This window comes from Sceloporus occidentalis, unplaced genomic scaffold (genome assembly GCF_023333645.1).
Source record: "Sceloporus occidentalis isolate IW3139 unplaced genomic scaffold, rSceOcc1.0.p SCAF_140, whole genome shotgun sequence".
NCBI lineage: Eukaryota > Metazoa > Chordata > Lepidosauria > Squamata > Phrynosomatidae > Sceloporus > Sceloporus occidentalis.
The window spans coordinates 1490735-1515145 of NW_028317120.1; the positions used below are offsets into that span (position 1 = coordinate 1490735).

Genomic DNA, 24411 nt, shown 5'->3' on the forward strand with positions numbered 1-24411 from the left:
AGTGTGTGATGGTGTGTAATGGTGTGTGATAGTGTGTGATGGTGTGTAATGGTGTGTGATAGTGTGTGATGGTGTATAATGTTGTGTGATGGTGTGTAATAGTGTATAATAGTGTGTGATGGTGTATGATGGTGTGTGATGGTGTGTGATGGTGTGTGATGGTGTGTGATGGTGTATAATGGTGTGTGATAGTGTGTAATGGTGTATAATAGTGTGTGATGGTGTGTAATGGTGTGTGATATGGTGTGTAATGGTGTGTGATAGTGTGTGATGGTGTGTGTGATGGTGTGTGTGATGGTGTGTGTGATGGTGTGTGTGATGGTGTGTGTGATGGTGTGTGTGTGATGGTGTATAATAGTGTGATAGATATGGTGTGTGATATGGTGTGTGATATGGTGTGTGATATGGTGTGTGATGGTGTGTGTGATGGCGTGTAGCCGACTGTAGAGATGCTACACATGATCTTAGCCAAAAGCCTCATTAGAGTAAAAGAAAACCCATCCAGAGATAACAGAAACCAAAGTGATTGAGGAAAAACACCAGCCTCCAAGAGCCTTTCAGTAGCCCGGCGGTGAGTTACGACCAGCATGCATCACACCATATGTAAAACACAATATGCAGATTGTATGCAAATCAGTTATAACAGAAAACCGCACCAATTTACACAATCCTGTCATCAGAACCAATGCTATTGGTCAGACGGGCAGGGGGAGGGGAGAAGCCGGGATTCAGAGAATTGTTGCTGCTTTAATCGGCTACCGGATGATTTAAACATAAATCCAAACAAAGGGACTGGGTGTAGCGCAGTGATCAGTGTCCGCTGTCACCTGCTGGGGGTATGTAATGAAATCTGGGGGTCCGCCATCTATAATGGGAAATACAGCTATCACAGAGGTTATTCACACACCTGGTTACACTGGGGGTCTGTTCCCCAAAACACTACTTCTGCAATGCAGGGGTCCCACTGAGGGACAGCAGATAGTAATCGTCCAGGGCTAGGGGTGATCAGCCGGCGTCCCCTGACGCTCCTCCGCTCCGCCATCTCACCCGTACCGAGTGCACGTGACCCCCGAGCGGCACCAACCGGCAAGGCCTAACCATCTAAATGGCGAGTGAAGGGAAGGGTGAGGTAGTTAGACCCGCTGACCCGCAGAGATATCTGAGAGATGAGGGGGAGATGGAGGGTTTTCTATCGATTGTATCAGATGTGACGGGGAGGAATAAACCACAAGCTCCAGATGTGTCTCTGCTGGGTTTCTCTGTCATTCTTGGCAATCGGTGTAGAGGATTCAGCTGCAATTATGTTGAGATGTTGAATACCACGTGAGGAGCGGGACAAGCAAACAGGAACTCTGCCCCCTACACATGTGCAGCGCACACGGGGCGGCCATCAGCCAGCCCACGGCCCCTTTTCAAGCGGCCCTCTTGAGAGCCGAGAGGAAAATACTCATCAGTCTACAAAGCCCATGAATGTTATGGTTATATAATCATTACTTTACTGAGAGGGTGGTAGATAAGTGGAACAGCCTCCCAGCAGAAGTGGTAGAGGGTAATACAGTGAGGCGATTAAACATGCATGGGATAGACATACGGCTCCTGAATCTCAGACGAGACCAACGACTGATTAAGGTTTGAGTCGTTACAGCAGGAGAAACGGGCGACTAGACGGGGGATTAAACCTAATTTGAGATCAGAAAATCACCGCCTTCCCTGGGTCAGCCGGACAACTAATAGAGAAACGATCTCAGTGCGGGGGGGCGGGGGGGGGCGGTTCAAAGGAGAGAAATATTTAAAAACATTAAGTGCAGGAGGGAAGTTTTATTCCAGAAGAATAGAAAATTTACAACAGGAGACCGGAATCTAACGCTAGAGAATCAGAGACTGAGATGGAATGGAATAAAGTTTTAGTTTACTGAGAGGGTAGTAGATAAGTGGAACAACCTCCCAGCAGAAGCAGTAGAGGTTAATACAGTGTATTACTGTATACAGTGCTGGGGGTTCTATTACTGTATACAGCGCTGGGGGTTATATTACTGTATACAGCGCTGGGGGGTTATATTACTGTATACAGCGCTGGGGGTTATATTACTGTATACAGCGCTGGGGGTTATATTACTGTATACAGTGCTGGGGGGTTATATTACTGTATACAGCGCTGGGGGTTATATTACTGTATACAGCGCTGGGGGGGTTATATTACTGTATACAGCGCTGGGGGTATATTACTGTATACAGTGCTGGGGGTTATATTACTGTATACAGTGCTGGGGGTTATATTACTGTATACAGTGCTGGGGGGGTTATATTACTGTATACAGCGCTGGGGGTTATATTACTGTATACAGCGCTGGGGGGTTATATTACTGTATACAGCGCTGGGGGTTATATTACTGTATAGAGCGCTGGGGGTATATTACTGTATACAGTGCTGGGGGGGTTATATTACTGTATACAGCGCTGGGGGTTATATTACTGTATACTGTGCTGGGGGGGTTATATTACTGTATACAGCGCTGGGGGTTATATTACTGTATACAGTGCTGGGTGTTTTATTACTGTATACAGCGCTGGGGGGTTATATTACTGTATACAGCGCTGGGGGTTATATTACTGTATACAGCGCTGGGGGTTATATTACTGTATACAGCGCGGGGGGTTATATTACTGTATACAGCGCTGGGTTATATTACTGTATACAGCGCTGGGGGTTATATTACTGTATACAGCGCTGGGGGTTATATTACTGTATACAGCGCTGGGTTATATTACTGTATACAGCGCTGGGGGTTATATTACTGTATACAGCGCTGGGGGGTTATATTACTGTATACAGCGCTGGGGGTTATATTACTGTATACAGCGCTGGGGGTTATATTACTGTATACAGCGCTGGGTTATATTACTGTATACAGCGCTGGGGGGGGTTATATTACTGCTGTCGCTGGGGTAGAAACCCTGGAGTCATAGGCGTAAGGGGAACATGACCCTGCCAGCACTACAGGACGGTGCACATGGTATTAGGGCAGGAAAGGGTTAACTCAGCAAGGGTTAGCACGAGGTGAGAATGCACAGGGAACGTGGGGGAAGTCACAAGGAACGTGACTGTAGGGGGAAGGGGACAGGGCTATAAAGCCCCTCTAAGCACACGTGCAAGGGGCAATTACTGAACACCACAGGAGCAGTTTCCCGCCCGCCCTCCCTCTTTTTGTCTTTTGCTTTGTGTTTTTGTGTTGGCTTTGTGTGTTTTTTCTTTCCCCCTTTCCCTCTTTCTTTTTGCAGGATCCGTTTTCTTTGCTGTGGCGGAGGAGTTCCCTGGAGAAGTTTGAATGATAATGGGAGTGGGAGTTGATGGTTTTGGTTAGAGGTTAGAGTTAATGCCCTCCCTGTACAGGATTAAACAAAGCGTTAAGGTGGAGCTCCCCTATCCGACCCGCGGTCGCTTGGGCGATTGTGGTATCCGGCGGAAGGGGTAGTGTGAAGCCATTGTTTGGTGTTTAGGTTGGGAACCCTCAGCTGTTTGTACACAGGTGTACAGAAGACTGTATAGTATTTATACAGAAGTTATTATTAAAGTGTTTTATAATAATTTATATGTTGTTAAATAAAGTTATGTCGAGACATTTGTTAAATAAATGTCTCGGCCTTTTCTAAATCCAATCCTGCTGGTGTCTGTCTCTTATTTCGGGTTTGAGAAATGGGGAACCTCCTGGGTATGGGCAGTGCAAGGGTCATGTCGCCGGCAGTCTGAATGGACGGTCAGTGTCTGCCGGGCCGGGATCTCTGATTGGTTCCCGGGGTCGAGGTTTTTTGGGTTACAGAATAAAGCGAGATGTTTTTAAGCCGCAGAGAGGGATTTGGAACGATTGGTTTTGTAAACCGTTGGAATTCTGACTCCTCTTCATGTTGAGGCTGGATTTAGACCCCCAGACGGCGACCGGGCAGGCGGAGCTCCAATCAGCTGAGTCCTTTCTGGGTTCTGTTTACTATCTCCTCCCCTAGGGCTGCCCCTTAACCCTTCATACCCCAAGTTCCAAAGAGCTCTCAGGAAGAAGTTCCGCTTTCTTGTTGGAAGAGGGTCTGAGTCTGGCTCCAGTTACCACTTTTTGGGGAAATTGTCTTTTTAACCATTTGTTGTAAACATTCAGAGGACGTATACTGAGAGAGCCTCTTCATTGGAAGCCTTCTAATTCTTTCTTCGATTTAAAATTTTTCATTTTTTTTCGTGACTTTGCATAATTAAATTATTACCAAATAATAATAATTATATAAATTTTATCTCAAACGGGCTTTTATGAAAATTGTGGTTTTTCATGCAAATCATTCGATTCATGAGCTGAACAAATATCCATTGTTACCCATTACCTCGAAAATTCATACTGCTATTTATTATTATTTTATTATTATATTCTTATTATTATTTTATTATTATTATTATTATTATTATTATATTATTATTTTATTATTATTATATTATATTATTATTATTTTATTATTATTATTATATTATATTATTATTATTTTATTATTATTATTATTATTATATTATATTATTATTTTATTAGTATTATTATTATTATTATTTTATTATTATTTATTATTATTATTATTATTGTTATTATTATTTTATTATTAGTAGTATTTTATTATTATTTATTATTATTATTGTTATTGTTATTATTATTTTATTATTATTATTATTATCCCTTGCAGCCCCAGTGTCTCTGGAAATGAAAGGGTTAACCACCTAAATAAGAGGAACGTGGCTGTTTTTTAAATGTTAATTGTAATGTTATATTTTTAATGAAAACACTAAAATTTGGTTCCCCCCCTATATATTCTTCACGCATTTAACCCCTCGTTCCCACTGGTCCTGCACGTCTGGAGCGGGCTGTTGTTCTGGAGCTTGTGGTCTTGCTCCCCTCTGGAAGGGCTTGGAATTTGGATTGGGGGCAGGGAGGGTTTTGGTGAAATATTCTGCTCCAGTGAAGGGAGGGGGGGTTAGATTGGGAGAGAGGAGAGGAGGAGAGGCAGGCTGTGCCGCCAGATCTCACTCCACGAACACACCGCGCAGGGTAGTCCAGGGCAATAGTCCGCCTCCACAGGTACAATGCATCGGATACCACCTCTGCTGGTCCTGCTGGCCACCGCCTCCTGGCTCAGTAACACCAGTGGTGCACCTCACGCCGGCACCGTCAGGACGGTGACCACACAGAAGATCCAAACCAAGGTAAACAGCACCACGGTGACTCCAGGAGCCAACGGGACCACGAAACCTACGGGCTACGCGGACGAGGATCTGGAGGAGCCTCTACCCCGAGACCGGAGGCTGCGGCTATCAGACGAGAAGAGACCCGACAAGAAAGGTGGGCTCGCATCCGGCTGGGGGCCACTGGGCTGGGGGCCACTGGGCTGGGGGCAGCATGCAAGGGGGGCACATAATAGCTTGGCTGCTCGCAGGATGCATGGACAGAGCATGAGTCCGCCAGAAGAGGTCGCCCACCCGGACCATCGGACCCTTATAGATATATTTATATAAAAATATATATTTACGCGTCACCGATTGCTGAATATTTGTGTAATTGTGGCCCCCGACTGCTCTATAAGGTAGAGAGCTGGAGACATTTAACCCAGGGGCAAGTCCCAGGGGCATTTGGCAGATACATTTCAGGAAACATATAAAGGATCCAGTCGGGGGGGGGGCAGTGTATAAAATCCTTGTTACATTAGGACCCTCTAGTGGCTGAAGGTGGGATTATGAATAAAACACATTAAAGGGCTACGGTCAGAGCGGCCCAGGGGAGAAATGCCCTCCCGCCCCCCAAATATTCATTTCACGGAGATACGGACGATAAGAATAATCTCTTATAAAACGTTTTCGTCATCCAAAAAACATACGGATATTTTTTATTTGCCCCGTTTAATTTATAAAGCCGTTTCCTGCTGGGTTTTTTTACACATTTTTGGGGCTTTTACGGCTGTAGAACCCTGATACACTCATAGTAGTAGATACCTGGAATAGCCATCCTGTGGAAGTCCTGCCCCCAGTGCAGACAAAGTTCCGACCCCGGTAACAAAATATAAAAAAAAAATAACAATGTGACGGTGATTTTACTTTATTACTTCTTCTCACTGCGTTCGGCTGATGCGTTTTTCAGACCCCCGAAGGACATCTCGTGGCCAGCAGAACGTATCGGTTCTATAAATGCCTAAAAACCGGATACTAAACATTTCTACCACGTTACACCCCTGCCGTGCTGCAGATCAAAATGCTACCGACTCATGAAGTACAATCATTCTTATTTTGAACCCATGTGCTGGCCCCGCACAGCGCTCCTCGTTGGCATGGGTGGGTTATCTGTGCGTCTTCTGTAGGGAGACCCCCTTCAGCTGTTTTCGCTGCCCCCTGCAGTATGCGGAAGGTATAACCCCACAGACTGGGGGTCTCTGTAATACATTCCACATACTGCAGGGGGCAGCACCTGGCATGAGAATCGAATGCCTCCCGGAAAGCAATGGCTGATAGTTTGGAGGTCAGTGGGCAGGTAGGGGGCATGTATGCTCGTGTATTACCACCTGCGCTGGCTGTCAACGCACCTCGCTGGCACTCTTCAGCATGGGGGGAGGGGAGTTAAATGTTTGGCTTTGTCGTGCCGCGCGTGTCCGACATGGGGGCAGAATGACGAAGGTGCCGGGAGAAATGGTTGGTATTGGACAGGACCCCCGATGCCCAATAACTCTTCAGTAGGGTCTTCAGGGGAGGTCATTTGGCTTTCATTCCGTAACTCACAGACAGTGACGGGTACAGTAAATGTGTCGGGGTGGGATAAGTGCGCACGCATGTATTGATGTGTACGCTCACACGCTTCCCCGCGCATGTTCACCGGCATGAGTACGTTGTCCGAAGCGCATGTGCTGGAGAATCACCCCCTATCCGGTTTTGCCTTTTTCTAGCCAAGGAGGTGACCAAAAAAAAAGTTAAGATAGTAAAGAAGGTGAAAGTATTGAAGAAGCCGAAAAAGGACAGTCCCACGTCACAGACTGGAGGAGATCCGGTGGAACGTATGTACCGTGAGTGTGAGGTTACGCGTGATCTGGCGTGAGTGGAGTGTCAGGTGCGATTCCTTCTCGCCTCTGAGGTTGCTCCCCGGAGAAAAGCTCCCCAACGCATCACTTATTTTGGATAATTTGTCCCTTTGATGATCTATTAACCCTTTAGTTTCTTGAAAAGAAATATATATTCTGCAAAATATCACGGGGCCAGTGGGAAAGCTTCTCCAAAAAACCCATGGCTGCTCCCTCAGCAGAAAAGCCCCACCCCCGATAACAGACGGACGTGGGTATTACAGCAGCTGCAGGGGATCCCCCGGTCCCCAAGTCTACAGACGCAGGAGATCTAAGGGCGTAACGGCACACGTCTGGCCGTAACGTGACGGCTCCGCGGGGGCGTGGCTTTACGTCATTGGTCGGGATGAGGTTTATTGGCTTCCTTAGAGGCCAGCAGAGAGGCAGCCTCCTCGGTTAGAGGTGAAGGAGTTCTCCTTGTCCCAGGAGCTGTCTCTTTAAAGAAGACTATTAGTCAGCGAGCGGCGGCCCAGATTTCCGCCGGCAGATTGTTTCCGGTATCGAGCAGCCTCACATTCTGTCATCGCTAGAGATTTAACTCTTTAGAGCCGGAATGGAGCGTCCGAGCGTTCAGACTATAAATGGGCTAAAAGTACACTTTTTTCGTATTATCAGTTCGAATTTTTGTCCTGGATGAAGGCCTCGTTATCTGCGCCTGATAATAACAAAGAGCTTTGTGGTCTTCAAAGCGAGCTTCAGCCGTTGCGTCTCCGCCATTGTCTCCATGACGACGGTTTAGAACTTACCCAGTGCGGGGGGGCAGCTAAGTTTTTAATTTCCCAAAGTAGTTTTTCAGCCTCGGATTTTGAGGACAGACTCAGCATTGTTACAGAACGGTGGGAACGGGTAACACACAAACCGCACACTCAGCAAAAAACAGTAACAAAAAACAGATGGGAGGCCAGAGGTGAGAGGAGGAAAAACACGATGAAAATGGCAATAGAGAAGAACACACCCGGATGTCAGGACTTTTTATTAAGCTGCTGTCCCACCTCTGCTGCTGAATATAAGGCGTTTATTAACTAAATGCAGCGTCAGGGACGCCGGTTGCAGTTCTGCTGAATGCCCGACCCCTTCCCACCAGTAACTCTTCAATCACGGCAAATATTGCATCATTTTTTACAGGAATTTTTAATTGTCATGCGACAAAAAGGCAGGCGCTGATATGTTGTTGCCATAGAGACAAAAAAAAGCTTTGAACCCCTTAAGCCCATTGAAAACAAAGCATTTCAAGCCCGTACATGTACGGGCTTTGTCATTAAGGGGTTAAAATGTCTTTTTGCTGTTTTTATGTAATTAAAAGAAAAAATTACCGCATCTCCAACAAACATTTATGACATCATACCGTCTCCCTGTGCTACTCAGCCCACCACTACTGAAAGGGTTAAACCATCCATTCAGTAATACCCTTGTGTTAGCCCCCAGTGGTGGTCTGACTTGTGTCGGTATCAGAGCCGGCTCTCACATGGGCCCCAGGCGGTCATTTCCCTCCCCTTCTTTCAGGATAGATTCATGGAGAAAGAGAAGCGTTTCTGCACCTCTCTCTCCCTCTCTCTCCCTCTCTCTCCCTCTCTCTCTCTCGGCGGATCTCTCTGCATTATTCTTGCCCCTCGGTGCACTTCTGCAAAAAAAGGGCAGCACCACAATCTCTCCCCTGTTCCTCCAATGGGGAGTGAGGGTGTGCTCAGAAGCTCCGCCCTTTTACAGAAGTGCACCAGGAGGCCAGGTTCAGGGAGAAGCGAGCGAGGAAAGGAGACGAGAAGCGGAGGAGGCCAGCGGAGAGTGTAAGGAGACATTAAGAGAGAGAGCTAGAGTGAGTGAGAGCAAGAGAGATAGTGAGTGAGAGCAAGAGAGAGATAGTGAGTGAGAACGTATAAGTATTTTGGGATCAAAATGTTACCAGAATGTGGTCTCTTTACAACTGCCCCATCAATTAGGGATTAAAAGAAGGGATCGGGGGAGGAAGGGGCAGAATCAGGAGAGCTTGGGCAGGAATAATCTCTATCCCTGTGCCCAGAGTGTGAGAACATGCCCTGGGATTAAGGCAGTGATATGAGCTCTTGGTACGGGGGCAGATCCAGAGAGGATGTACCCCGCAGACCCCGCGTGAACCTTGCTGTCCCGTGATTTATATCGCTGTCCGTCTGTCCTCGTTGCAGAATGTCCGCCTCTGGGTTTGGAGTCACTGAGGGTGTCTGACTATCAGCTGAGGGCATCCAGCATCAAACGCTACGGTCTAGGATCCCACCGCGGACGTCTCAACATACAGGTGGGACCCCATAACTACCCCATGTAATACGTGCCAATGCAGGAGTCCGCCGGGCCGCCATCAATGGGGTAGAACCAGCACCCTTGTATGGGGCCTGGGAAAGCACTTATTGGCCCCAGTGGCCCACCACCCATGTCTGTGCCCTCATCTGAACATAGAGAAGATGCCACCAGAATGCCCCAGTGTCCTCTGTGGAAATCCTGCCCTTAATGCCCTCCTTACCCCCCTCCGCTGTCCCCCTCCCCCTTGGTGTCGCTCTTATCAGAATGTCTGTCAGACAGAACGCAGGGCGCGCTGAATATTGTTCTCCGTTCTTCAGTCAGGGATCTACGACGATGATTTTTATGATGGCGGTTGGTGCGCAGGGGAAGAGAACAAAAACCAGTGGTTTGAAGTGGACGCCCGAAGACTCACCCGCTTCACCGGAGTCATCATTCAGGGCAAGAACTCCATCTGGACGTAAGTATGAATCATAAAGATCACAAAGGGCAAGTAGACCTGGGTGTTTATTGACTGTGTGGCCCCCAGGTATTTGCCCCCTGCCTTGTGTCTCACGGGCAGTCTGGTCCTTATGGTGAGGCCATGAAGGTGAGTAAAAGCTCTCACAGCACAGGGTGAGGCCACATACTCGATAACACCACCCAGGTGTAACTAGTCTGACTGGGGCAATAAAAGGGTCTGTATGAGGGGGAGAGCCAGCCCCAAAGCAGCCAGAGCCAAGCTAGATCCACCAGCAACCAGGTGTCCAGAGGGCCACAAGCTTTGGAGGAGCCAGGCCAGGCTGAAGGTTGGGCTCCATCCTACGTCGGGGGTATCTTTGTAAAGTTTGTACGGAGCATTTAGTAAAATGTCTGCCCCAGTACCTGCTGCTGCCCGAAATCACCTGTGACGTCACCTGGGTGGTGCCTGTCCAGGTCTAAAAATGCAGAGGCCACTGAGATTAATGATTGAGGAAAAGAAAGCATTTGGTTTCAGCACAATAACAATTTTCCAGGTTTTTTTTTTGCTTTTTTTTTTTTTTTTTTAGAACAAAGAAAGAGTAAAATGATTCTGGAATCTCGATTAATTCCTTCTTTTAGAGATCCTCAGCGATTTTGTCCGGTTACCCAGTGATTATAGAAAGCGTCCGTCACGCCTGTCGCCGGGCCCTTCGGCCCTTCGTTGCCGTACAGGGCTACTAAACACACTTAACACATCCATGCCACAGGGGGGCGCTGGTTAGCGCCAACACTCATTTCTCAGTAAATTGGACAAAAGCTGGGAAATACAAGACGAGGTTCTTCAAAGTTCGCTCCCCCATGTGGTTTTGCAAATGACATCATCAATGACATAATAATGACATAGAAAATAACATCAGTGACACAGCGATGACATTATAAATGGCTCTGGAAGTTATGTGTTAATATACTGTATATCATTTTCAGAATGTTTAATCCCAGTTAGAATGCTATTGGCCAGGTGTTTGCGTGATGTCATCAGAGCGTCTAGTTTTTTTTATTAGAAATGTTAAAGTTACTAACAATTGATAATAATTAATAATGACATCCAGATGCTTCCTTTCTCTCGCAGCGATGACTGGGTGACCTCTTACAAAGTCCAGGTCAGCAACGACACCCACACGTGGAAAACGTGCAAGAATGGGACGGAGGACGTGGTGAGTGTCCGGGGGGCCACGTGTTAGAGAACCCGATGATGTATAGAGCTGCCATCACTTACCCATCCGGCCCCCGTCTAGTCGCCCGTTTCTCCTGCTGTAAAGACTCAAACCTTAATCAGTCGTTGGTCTCGTCTTCAGGACCCGTATGCCTATCCCATGCATGTTTAATACCCTCACTGTATTGCCCTCTACCACTTCTGCTGGGAGTCTGCTCCACTTATCTACCACCCTCTCAGTAACATTGTGAAGATGACGAGAAGTGTGAGCAATTTAAACTAACTATATATATTCATATCTATAGAGGATCCCGCAACGCCTTTGCAGTTACCTGTGATTTGAGGTATTTATTTTAGTTGTAAACACATTCCTGATCTATTCACTATGATCCTGATGTTCTAAAGTAATCAACGGCATCCAAATTCAGCAAACCAACGTGTCACGCTTGTTACATGTAGCAGAAGAACACGGGCAGACACTGGTAACACGCAGTCCGATGTGCTGCTGATTCACCCATCTGCGATGGATTTTTCGAGTTCCTGCGGGAGGTTACAGAGGTCTGTTTCCCATTAGCCGTTTGGCACGAGAGGCTAACCCGGTGGAGCTGGCTCTGCAAGCTCAGAACCTTTTTTTATTGGGAGCAAATGCTGAGCATTCAGCATTGGGACGCCTTATTTTCTGCTGAGCTCATCTGCGGCTGTTTCTGGACTATCCAAAAATGGCTTAACATCTCTAGAAAAATCCCCCTTATAGTAGAGATGGAGGAGGAGGAGACCTGCTTACAGTACAGATGGACGAGGAGGAGACCTGCTTACAGTAGAGATGGAGGAGGAGGAGACCTGCTTACAGTAGAGATGGAGGAGGAGAAGACCTGCTTATAGTAGAGATGGAGGAGGAGAAGACCTGCTTACAATAGAGACGAACGAGGAGAAGACCTGCTTATAATAGAGATGGAGGAGGAGAAGACCTGCTTACAGTAGAGATGGAGGAGGAGAAGACCTGCTTATAATAGAGATGGAGGAGGAGAAGACCTGCTTACAGTAGAGATGAACGAGGAGAAGACCTGCTTATAGTAGAGATGGACAAGGAGAAAACCTGCTTACAGTAGAGATGGACGAGGAGAAGACCTGCTTATAATAGAGATGAACGAGGAGAAGACCTGCTTACAGTAGAGATGGACGAGGAGAAGACCTGCTTACAGTAGAGATGGACGAGGAGAAGACCTGCTTACAGTAGAGATGGACGAGGAGAAGACCTGCTTATAATAGAGATGAACGAGGAGAAGACCTGCTTATAGTAGAGATGGACAAGGAGAAAACCTGCTTACAGTAGAGATGGACGAGGAGAAGACCTGCTTACAAGAGAGATGAATGAGGAGAAGACCTGCTTGTGGCTGCTGATTGTCTTCTGCTCCATATTGGCCACTTTTTGATGCCATGCCTTGGCATATATTATACTCTTATTTTTCTATATTTTTTTAAAGAATGTCAACAGGAGCCCCGGGCCATGGCTATACTACATATAAGGGAACAGCGGGCTTTGGTGAGAACAGGAGGATAGTTATTTTTCTGATTATGGTGACTTGGCTTCAACAAAGCTTCTTCATGGAAGAGAACAAGGTCTTCTCATGAGCAAGAAGTTTTCCACCTCCTCCCGCTGGTGGATCCAGACTTAATTTCCCACCAGGAAGGCAAGAAAAGGTTGTCTTCATGATTATAATTCTCCATGGAGCCAGGGCAGCATTGTATCGCGTTCGGACATTTAGAAATGGTTCATCGAGGATTCGGCAGTGAGCTCCGACACACGCTTTTGGGGATGAGGTTATCTGAGGTTCCCTTTATGGACCACGGAGGCTCAGTACCCCGGTCTTACATAACCAGCCACGTTCAATGTTATGTTTCTAGACGTCAATACTGCCTTTTCATGGCGTTACACTTATTGCTTGTGAGCTTTGGCCCCAGACGGGGTTATACTGGGGCCGGGCCAGGCTAAACCCTGTCAAATTACCAGTTTAATGAAAGAAAAGCTCGGCCATGAGCCAGGTCCCTGTTCACACCTTTCCGGATGTCACGGACGCTCTTCTGGGATATGCGCAGCAACGGCCATTAAAAATGGAGGGTAAAAAAAAAGTGGCAAAAAATTTGGGGTCCGTCTGTCTGTAAAAAATAATTACCCGCCAAGAAATGAAGGAGGACGACGACGACTCGGATAGGAACCGAACGGGCAATGTGATTTAGTTCTGGAAGCCACTGAAAGAGGCAGCATTTTGAATGCACCCTGCGGGGCGCCTTGGAAGACAGTGATGGTCGGAGAGACATCCCTGAGTGGTCAGAAAGCCCTCAAAGTAATTGCCCCGCTTGTAAATCCGTAGTTTATTTTTCTTCGAAGCGGTGTTTGCCCAGTGACAGCTTTAATTACCACGATGGCTCTGGGCACCACGGACTTGGCTCTGCTCGTGGAAACGCCTCCCCCGGTGCTTTCTTTGGCTTTCTTCTCATTCCTGGAACGTGTTTTGATCCTCAGCCCAGAATCTTTTACAGTTTCTGCCAGTTTCAGCTTAAAATGAGAGTTTTAACCCAATCCTACCATAGGAGCATCTGAAAGCACGTGTGGCTCAGTGTCCGGCAAACATAAAGATGGAACCGGAATTAATATAATCCCCAAATTATTGTGAACGGCGGCAGCTTTAAGAACTTCACGAGGAAATAATTATCTCTGAAATGTGAAACTGTTCCAAATGTTTTAATCGCCAAATGTCTCTTATAGATCTTTACTGCCAATAAAGACCCCGAGACCCCTGTGCTGAACCACCTGCCCACTCCCATGGTGGGGCGCTACATCAGGATCAACCCCCAGACCTGGTTTGAGAACGGAACCATCTGCCTGCGGGCTGAGATCCTCGGGTGCCCCCTGCCAGGTATCACAGTGATGGGACAAGGTTGTATTCGTCGTCAATGGCAGCTTTTAACCCTTAGCGCATGTTAAGCCCCCTTCCCAACAATCGCTAAACAGCTCTCCTCAAAGTGTAAAGGCAGGGAACAGTCTACAGAGCCGAGAAGCTGACAGTTATCATGGAGGACATTTCTATATAAAGAAAATTCTCTGCATGCTGGCAGCTGAGCTGTTGTCCGATCCCTGCCATTCCTTTTGCATTCATACTTTTATATCACGTTGTGACACGCGGGTTGTCTGGAATCACATGTTTTTTAAGTAATGTGTACCATTGCAAAGCTGCGTCAATTGCCCCGGCCTCCAAGGGGGGAAATGTGTCCTCATCTAAAATGCATTTCATGGTAATTGTTGCCGTACCGCAGCTGGAGAGCGCAGCCTTTTCATCGCAACAAAAGGTCATTCGTTTTCATTCTGGTTTTTCTCTCCCCAGACCCTAACACGGTGTTTTTGTGGGAGCATGAACCCCAACCCACAGACAAACTGGACTTCAAACATCACAACTACAAGGAGATGAGGAAGGTAAATGCGGAACACAAAAGCCGGGACCCGCAACTATGGGCCGGTTACAAGGAAGGTCTTTCTTCCCAACCAACTGGCCCTGAAATGGAGTCTGATCGCTCTGTAGGATCAGTTATGCTGCTGCCTCCCTGGACGTGGCTTCATAAGACTAATTGCCCTAGGCCAGAATGTGCCACTGTTGTTCTATCTATCTAGCCAACCATTGTTACCCAGGCCATGCTACTGAAGGGTTTAGGACACCAAGGGGTGTCGGTAAGAAGGTGGAAATCTTTTACCAAGAATGGACACACTGCTTCTTTTATTTATAAAGTTAGAGTTTAATCAATTAGATGACGTTCAGGAAATCTCCTTGTATTAACAATACATTATACCGAGCTGTCTCAGCCCCGATGTGCCCTCAATCTGAATCCAGTGCAAGATTGTAAGCTTGTGAGCCGAGCCTCTAGAACTAATGTATCGGTTTGTCTTAGTCTGTCAGTTCTCGTCTTGTCGGACCCCTTGAATATATGGATTGTATTCAGCGCTGAGTACATTGTCGGCGCTATATAAATAAAAGATAATAATAATAATCAGTAATGCCATTTTTTTAACCATTTCTTTATCAACCCCCAAGCTGTTGTACTCAGAATCTCCCACTAGGTGGCGCCATTGTAGCAGAAGTATTTTCTTGTATGCTGGTGCGCTGTGCGAGGGGTTACAGCGGCCGGCAACCCAAGTATACGCTCAATGCTTTACTAGTCCGTTAGGGGCCACAAAAAAGAAAACATTTGGCTGCTGTATCTGAGAGACATTGGCATCTAATACGAAGGAGCAGACTATTCATATCCAACCGGGGTTAGAAATAGAAGCCCTGAGCCTTGTATGAAGGTAGTGGGGACCGAGGTGACCTCTAGACAAACTGTTACCACCCCCCCAAAACTGAGACCCACCAACAAACCACAACTTCTTGGATATAAACAGGCCACAGCTTTATTAAGGCTTGGTGGGCACGTCCAAGGTCATTGACCACACCAGAGGTCAGGGGAGGATTGAGCCCAATTTCCCTTCCTTCACACCCGCACAATAACCGTGACTGACAACCATTCTTTTACGGCAAGGACAGAACTTCCGCCTGCCGCGACTAGAAAAGAAAAACCCACCCCCCTGATTTGCATACACCAATCACACAGCACACACTCATTGACGCTCCCTGTCCGTTCATGCTAATTCCCATGAGTCACTGGTTTTAAAGGAGGGGAATAACAAATGCTTTATCCTCTGTCTAAAATCTAGACAAGACCCGCTAAGACCTGTTCAAGCAATTCAACGGGGTGGAAAAACAGCCCATTTAAAAAAAAAAAAAATTTTAATCTGTATTTCTAGCACTAGCCCCCCCGCTTGTGTTGTGGATTATAACATTAAAATAAGCAATTTGATGCTTTTTGCCTTAAAGCCCTCATTCCTTATAATTATGAATGTATTATTATTACTACCATATATGGATATTTAAATATTACTCACATGCGCGTGCCGAGCATTTCTGACAGAAATAGGTGATGATTATATGCAGGGTTTTGAATATAAAGAAGTTCTATTTGTATAAATTTAAATTCCTACCAAGGGGATCTGGACTCATTTTTATGGCTCGTTTGTTTTTGCTTTCTGCCAGTTTCTCAACGATAATAAAAAAATAAAATAATTGCAAATATAAAATTGCTCGATTGGCGAAGGTGGTAATTCTTATAGACGTTAAACGAGCGACGCAGCCCCCCCAAGGCGTTCTTTCTAACAGTTTTTCCCCCCCGCTGTAGCTGATGAAGGCAGTGAATGAGGAATGTCCAAATATCACGCGGATTTACAGTATTGGCAAGAGCTACCTGGGCCTGAAGATGTACGCCATGGAGATCTCGGACAATCCGGGACAACATGAACTAGGTGAGTCTCACTCAGACGTTCAAAGTCTTCCTGGCCCAAAGACTCCATCTTCTTTAAAATCAACTAAAAATTAAACAAACCATGGTGATGACGTCATACCATTGTGGTCATAATTATCGCAGTATAATTATGGACACGTGTAAGGCACACATAGGACACAAGATACCGTACCCAACCGCCCACGGGTGGAAATGCATGAACCTGCGCGTTCCACCTACCAGACTTTTAGATTTTTTTGATGTATTTTTCTATATATTTTTAGTAAGCCTCTTCAATAACATCTACAGCATCGCAGGGTAACGCAGGCAAGAAATCGAGGGGCTCTCCCACGTTGGGCCTTCTGCGAGCGGAGAGTGCGTGAGCGTACGCGTTGCTTTCGTGTACAAAAACTGGAAGAAAAAAACTCTATAGAAAAGAAGGGATTTCTGACCGATTTCAGAAAATGAGTATTTAAACGAGTTAAAAAAAGTTAACAAAATTAAAAAAGAAACTAGTAACAAATATAATCAATAATTAAATAATATACATAATAAATGGTGATGAAAACGTTAAAATTCAATTCATTATTTTATGAATTAACGCATGAATAGTGTGTGTGTGAGAATGGGGGAGAATGGGTGAGAATGGGGTGTGTGCTTGAGCATCAGTTTTTAATACACACCTAAAAATATGGTACAAATAATTCTCCTCCAGGCATCTACTTCACCAAGCTGGTTGCGTTACCGTGCTTTTTTTTTGCCATTTCAGACTTTTTTGTCAATGTTTGAAATTCATTCACAGTAACGGGCTTTATTGACTAAGCTTACATTCTGTGCGCAGGTGAGCCGGAATTCCGCTACGTGGCCGGGATGCACGGAAATGAAGTGGTCGGGCGGGAGTTGATGCTGAACCTGATGCAGTACATGTGCCAGGAATATCAGAAAGGCAATCCTCGCGTCCTCAGACTGGTGACGGAGACCCGCATCCACCTCCTGCCCTCAATGAACCCCGATGGATACGAGCAGGCGTATAAACTGGTAACGAGCCTCTGCTATCTCGTTAATAAGGGCTATCCAGCGAGAGGAGAATGCGATAAATACTGACCCCCATAGCAGTGTCTGGACACAAAAAAGATTTTAAAAAACCCGTAATGGACACATTTTTTTTTTTTTTTTAAATGCTATTTTCCTACGGTTCCTAACTGCTGGAATTGGGAATATTTACAGGATAAGGCTCTGACGCAGACGACTATAAGATTTTGTATTCTAGGATTTGGTGACTTCTAGAAATAATGAGATCGGCCACCTAGTGCAGGTCCACAATGACCCAAAAAGCACATTAAAGTGTATTCGTTATTTTTTGGCTCCAAAAAATTTTTTGGCTCTTAAGAAATACCGTCCATTTATGTCTCCAAGCGGAGGCTACCAGACCGCAGATCTTCTGATAGCACGGTAAAGCCGCGTGCCTTTTCCGATTGCTTTCATATGTCTTGCATGTACGTTGAACAGTCCTATGCACGTTAAACATGGCGGCATTTGTGTGTCATCTCCGAGGGCTCCGAGCTGTCCGGATGGGGCATCGGCCGTTGGACGTACCAAGGCATTGACCTTAACCACAACTTTGCGGATCTCAACACTCCCCTGTGGGAAGCAGAGGATAAGGAAGAAGTCCCTGAACGTTTCCCAAACCATTATATTCCAATTCCTGAATATTACACTCTGGCCAATGAAACGGTGAGTGGGCATTGAGTGGACAGCGAATGCTTTGCGTGGCTGGTGTCTTTGGTGTCCTGTGTCACGCCTGTTTGGTTGCATGTTCTAGTTTGGAAAGTGGATATTTTGCAGATCTACCGGCTCGTTTGGCTTACATGTTTATGGTTTATGGTGCTGAGGATTTTGGTTCATTACTCGCATGTCTTCCATCACCTTACAGGTTGCTCCAGAAACTCGTGCAGTAATTGACTGGATGCAGAAGATTCCCTTTGTCCTCAGCGCCAACCTTCACGGTGGAGAGCTAGTAGTTTCATACCCTTTCGACATGGCTCGTTCTTATTGGATGGCCAAAGAGTTGACCCCGACACCTGATGACTCCATGTTCAGATGGCTGTCCACTGTCTATGCCACCAGTCACCGCATCATGGCGGATGACAACCGCAGGATCTGCCACTACGACAACTTCATGAGGCATGGAAACATCATCAACGGAGCAAACTGGCACACTGTGTCTGGAAGTGAGTACAGTGACATTGTGGAACCTCCAACAATGATTACTTTTCAATATCCCTGAATTTAGAAAGCCCCTAAATGCATATTTTTCATATATATTGGGTCTTAAGACCTCCATTTTTATTTTTCGAGCGCCTCTTCAACTTGTTGGACATCATCATCATATTTGTCATCTGTTGTACTGATACAGCGTTTTCCTGCAGTAGGCATCTCAGGTAGGCATCATTAGTATGTTCTGACCGGGAACATCGGTAACGCTCTCCTATCCCTCCTGCCCAGGCATGAATGATTTCAGCTACCTGCACACCAACTGCTTCGAGGTGACGGTGGAGCTTTCCTGCGATAAATTCCCACATGAGGTGGAGCTACCAACAGAGTGGGAAAATAACAAGGAGTCTCTTCTGATCTTCATGGAGCAGGTCAATGTATATGAGAGAGAAGGGGAAATAATCCCTCTACAATGGGGTTATGATAATGCATACGCATGTGACAGACCACAGAATGTGGCATTAGACAGGAGAATACGGCTTATGGCTCCTTTACGCTCTTAAACGTGCACTTTTATGGTGTGCATTGTTTCAGGTAACCATGTGCTGATATCTGCAGGTTCATCGAGGTATTAAAGGCGTGGTACGGGACAAAGACACGGGAGAAGGGATTGCTGAGGCCACCATCGTTGTGGACTATCTGAACCACGACATCCGCACGGGTATGTGAAGCTCAGGTTTCAGCCTTCAGCTCTTACTGGCTATAGAGATCAGATTTAGTAGTTTCTTGGGTCAGGGTAAGGTAAGGGATATCCTAATCCTAATTCCACCTTCAAGAGCTGGATATGGATGTGTCTCCAGGACTCTAGAGTCTACTATTAGAGACTTCGTATTATTGATGGTTTGAGGAAGGTTTGATGGCCAAGTGGTGAGACTGGGTGGGGATAAAAATCTTTAGTAAGATAGAGATTTATCCAAAATATACCATCTACATCTTAAGGCAGGTATTCATTTTTAGGCTAGATTGTTGGTGCTGAAGATGGTATCTGTTATAATGGTTGTCCTTGCTTCTTTTAGCACCAGATGGGGATTACTGGCGCCTTCTCAACCCAGGTGAATATGAAGTCACAGCCAAGGCTGAGGGCTACCATCCATCAACCAAGTCATGTCGTGTGTCCTATGAAGACCGTCCAACAATCTGCGACTTTTACATCTCCAAAACTCCCAAGCGGCGCCTTAAGGAACTTCTGGCCAAGGGGGGGAAGCTCCCCAAAGAGCTCATGCTACGACTGCGCCAGCTGAGACTCCGCAAGCTAAAGTCCCTGAGCCCCAAGCGAGTGTAAAGAGGAGGCCAGCTGACCACGGCCATGGAGTCCGGACTCAAGCAACTCAAAAGACCACTGTATTCCATCTATATCACCATTCATGGAAGACTGGAACGTTACGCATCGGGAACAGTATAGTCCTATTGTTTAGCGGAGACGCCATAATATATAATTAGGTGCTAAACAGCTTTACCCTATGAACCCTCTGATCTAGTATATTCAAAATCGGTGGAGAGTTTACCGGTTTGGGGCTATACAAAATTCATTTGGGCGCTAAAGGCCACCAATGGGCCGCCAGGTGGACATTCTTGGTCCAGACTGCTATAAAGCAGTTGAGGTTCTTGGGTCTAGTACACCAGGTAAGCCTGTCCTATGCCCAATGAGAGCCTGTCTTATGGTGGCCCTAACATATGGGTCAACACAAGAACTATTCAAGCATATCAAGTATCTAGAGGCGCTTCTAGTTTCCGAATTGTTTTTTTTTTTTTTTACAGATTTCTCTTATTTATCACTGTGCTGACACCAAGCTGTCAGATCACTTCGGTGGTTTACATAATAAGAGGTATTTTGGTAAAATGTAGTAAAAAAAAGGAGCACAATCACCAAAGCAAGCAAATGAATGCCCCCTGCTGACTGGTCCACCGTTACCGAGGGCCCGTATTAGCTGGCGGGTGCCCGCTGATGAGAAAATATTAAAGTCAGCATTGGAGTAGATTTCCGACTGTGATGGCGGGGAGTACGGCGCATGTTCTTCCAGGCTGGATCTGAACAGAAGAGCTGACGCTCGTGGGATGGGGAGTTTCTTTTTTGGTATATAGAGTCAGAATAATAAAAATGCTGGCATTGTGTATTCTTGCAAGTCAAGTGATAACAATAAACGTATTAAAGCTTCGCCTGAAACTTACTTAGATTCCATCTAAAACACATAATGGAAGCCTATGTGGTCACTTGCTGCATGCTGCACTCTGATTGGTCCCTTTCCCTCTCAGCATGTCCCACGGTGATAACCGTCCAATGGCCCGAGGAGGGGAGCCAGGTTTCCCCCCCGTCCTCCCTGCTCTCCCCATCCACACACAGACCCAGGAACGATGAGGAGCCAATGGCAGCCCTCATAACCAAGTGGGTGGAGCTATCTGTTCCCAATATGGTAGCCTGAGGTGGGGCGAGGAAATGTAAAGAATTGGGTAGGAGATGGTAAGCGATGGATGGATATGGGAGAGCAGGAGGGAGAGAGTGGAAAGAGGAGGAAGAGACAAGGGAGAGAGGGTTGAGAGAGAGTCGCGAGAGGAAGAGAATGGAAGGAGTGGATGGAGAGAAAAGAAAGGGGAAGTGAGAGAGAAAAAGGAAGAAAGTAGGGAGGGAGTGAATGGAAGGAGAAAAGGGGAGTGTGAGAGAAACAGAGGGAGGGCGGAAAACAGGAGAGAGAGAAAAAGGGTAAGGGAGGAAAGAGAGGGAGATGGGAGAAGGGTGAGACAGAGAAAAGGGGAAGGCAGAGGGCAAATAGATTTTGGACATGCCCTTTAAATGGTGGGCAATACAGCAGTCAGATACAGCACGGTTGTGAGCGCGATGGTTAGATCACGGGGGTGTGATTAGATCATGGGGGTGTGGTTAGATCACGGGGGTGTGGTTAGATCAGGGGTGTGTGGTTAGATCAGGGGTGTGTGGTCAGATCACGGGGGTGTGGTCAGATCACAGGGGTGTGGTCAGATCACAGGGGTGTGGACGGCACGGTTTTTGGAGGGAAAGTGGTTGGGGAGTGGGGGTGCTGTGACCCGGAGAAGTGGCGTTTCACCCGGAGGTGGCAGTCCTCTTGCTGTCAAAGTGAGGGGGTAGATGGCCCTCCTGGGTGATCGGGCCCCTGGGGTACCGCTGCTGAATGGGCCGGGTACAGGAGAACAGAGAATGTGCTGGCGTGGCCCCAAACACATACCTGGGAACTTCTGGGCTCCGGCTACCCGAATTGCCCTTGCGGTACGTCTGGGGCGTTTCCACTGATGTCAGGAGGCGGTCCCGTTGAAATCACGGGAAACACCCCCATTTAAAGGGGAAATGGGCGGGGAGTGGGGCCTGTCAAGACCCGGAGGATTCGGGTGTTGACTCGGAGATATGCCCATACACTGCATTAGAAGGCGCTGCACTTTCCTTATCCAAACCATGACGGGTCAGGAGGTGAAGATATTCGGAATGGAGTCACCTGTGTTCAAGCAGAGATTCCAGCTGTGATATAGCAGGGAGTAAAGCACCAATCTGGACTCTCAGATATCAATATATCAGAGAAGATTTCACCCTGAGACTAGGGTAAAAACCCTGAGAATCTGCCCATTCACCCTGAGACTGGGGTAAAAACCCAGGGCATTTGCCGACATTGAGGTAAAAACCCTGGGACTGCACTTTTTTAAATAACTTGTTCCTTGCCTTAAGAATCTGCCCATCCTGTATACCCTCACATACCCCCTCTCACCCCTACCCTCACACACCCCCTCTCACCCCTACCCTCACATACCCCCTCTCACCCCTACCCTCACACACCCCCTCTCACCCCTACCCTCACATACCCCCTCTCACCCCTACCCTCACACACCCCCTCTCACCCCTACCCTCACATACCCCCTCTCACCCCTACCCTCACACACCCCCTCTCACCCCTACCCTCACATACCCCCTCTCACACCTACCCTCATACACCCCCTCTCACCCCTACCCTCATACACCCCCTCTCACCCCTACCCTCACATACCCCCTCTCACCCCTACCCTCACACACCCCCTCTCACACCTACCCTCACATACCCCCTCTCACCCCTACCCTCTCTCACCCCTACCCTCACATACCCCCTCTTACTCCTGCCCTCACATACCCCCTCTCACACCTACCCTCACATACCCCCTCTCACTCCTAATCGACCCTCACATACCCCCTAGCTTCTCCCCATGCCGATACTGACCTTTTCCAGCCAGCCCCTTTGCTGCCGCCTGCCCTCACTAAGTATGTCTGCCGGGGATTCCCGAGCCTGGTCTGAGTGTGTGACGTATATCTGCGGCGCCGGCTCGGTTGCGGGTTCCTGTGATGTAGAGGTGAGAGAGGCTGCTCGGGAGGTCGCAGGGGTTTAGCGTGTGTGAGAATGTTTGAAGTCCCCCCCCCAGAAGAATTCCCCTTACTTGCCGCTGCCGGCCCCCCGGAGTAACGCTACTTGCCCCTGCCGGCCCCCCGGAGTAACGCTACCTGCCCCTGCCGGCCCCCCGGAGTAACGCTACCTGCCCCTGCCGGCCCCCCGGAGTAAAGCTACCTGCCCCTGCCGGCCCCGAGAGTAATGCACTGGGATGACCTGCACACACCTCCCATTGTACGGGGCGGTTGTGCTCCGCTGAGTGTGAGTCGCTGTGTAATTACATGCAGTTCTGTGTCAAGGAAGCTGCCCCCAAGAGCTTGCAATCTGTCCTCACACACCATCATTTATTAATCTTGCCCTGTGCCATAAATTAACCCCGTGAGTGACAGAGAGGGGAAGAAGTTATACACCGAGGGGAAGAAGTTATACACAAAGGGAAAGACTCAAACCTTAATCCGTCGTCGGTCTCGCCTTCGGGAGCTGTATGTCTATTCCAATGCGTGTTTAATCCCCTCACTGTATTACCCTCTACCACCTCTGCTGGGAGGCTGCTCCACTTATCTACCACCGCCACCCTGCATTTAACGGTTGTGGCCTGACTTTTCCGTTTGCTCTCTTTTGGCAGCGATCATGGCGGATTATAAGATCCGAGCGTACCGGGACTCGGACTACGAGGCGGTGCGGGATCTGTTCTCTGGCGGGATGAGCGAATACGTCCCCGGCGTCTGCCTCCACGTCCTCAAGCAGCCGTGGGTGGTCTTCGTCCTGACCTGCATGTTCCTGTCTCTGATGTGCAGCTCCAAGTCGCTCATCTTGCCCATTATGGCCGTCACGCTGGCCCTGGCCCTGGGCCGCCAGGCTCTGGGCCACGTCTGGAACGTGTACATCGAGCGCTGCTTGAAGGAGGATCTCCGGGACATCCGGAAGACGTACATGGAGAGCGAGGGATCGCGCTTCTGGGTGGTGGAAGCGGAGGACAGCGTCGTCGGGATGGTGGCAGCCAAACCGTCCGAGGAGAAGGACGGCGAGCTGGTCCTGAAGCGAATGTCCGTGAGGAAGGACTTCAGAGGGCTGGGGATCGCCAAGGCCCTGTGCCGAGAGGTCATCGGGTTCGCCCGGCAAAACGGCTACCGGTCTGTGGTCCTCAACACCCTGGTGGTGCAGAGCGAGGCGCAGAGGATGTACGAGAGCGCCGGCTTCACCAAGTACGTGGAGGTCGTGCTGCCCACCGTCTACGGCAAGCTGGTCAACTTCACCATCTCAAAGTATCGCTACGACGTCCTGCCGGCCAGCTGAGGCCTTCCGCCCGGCCAGAAAGGAACTGTCTCCCGGCGGCCCCAACGGACCAATCCC

At 47.7% G+C, this 24411-nt stretch overlaps 2 protein-coding genes across 2 annotated transcripts; both read left to right on the forward strand.

Annotated features, from left to right (window-relative positions):
* The first annotated feature begins 5107 nt into the window (after positions 1-5107).
* Positions 5108-19964, forward strand: LOC149281016 (putative carboxypeptidase X1). Its single transcript, XM_089499827.1, has 14 exons — positions 5108-5363; positions 6952-7068; positions 9282-9391; positions 9711-9850; positions 10961-11045; positions 13812-13962; positions 14428-14516; positions 16307-16430; positions 17250-17446; positions 17963-18142; positions 18342-18639; positions 18914-19053; positions 19241-19343; positions 19699-19964. Exons 1-14 carry the CDS (start codon positions 5108-5110, stop codon positions 19962-19964), a joined length of 2256 nt encoding a protein of 751 aa, XP_089355953.1.
* A 3724-nt stretch (positions 19965-23688) lies between these two features.
* LOC149281017 (putative N-acetyltransferase camello) lies at positions 23689-24354 on the forward strand. The gene has a single exon (XM_089499799.1). It carries the CDS (start codon positions 23689-23691, stop codon positions 24352-24354), a length of 666 nt encoding a protein of 221 aa, XP_089355925.1.
* Positions 24355-24411: the final 57 nt, after the last annotated feature.

Bases quoted from the DNA above. Each gene is read 5' to 3' on its own strand.
- LOC149281016 (XM_089499827.1), top strand. From the start codon at position 5,108: ATGCATCGGATACCACCTCTGCTGGTCCTGCTGGCCACCGCCTCCTGG. The intron at 9,392-9,710 runs GTGGGACCCCAT...TCCGTTCTTCAG, and splicing joins GCGGACGTCTCAACATACAG to TCAGGGATCTACGACGATGA. The intron at 14,517-16,306 runs GTAAATGCGGAA...CCCCCGCTGTAG, and splicing joins ACTACAAGGAGATGAGGAAG to CTGATGAAGGCAGTGAATGA.
- LOC149281017 (XM_089499799.1), top strand. From the start codon at position 23,689: ATGGCGGATTATAAGATCCGAGCGTACCGGGACTCGGACTACGAGGCG.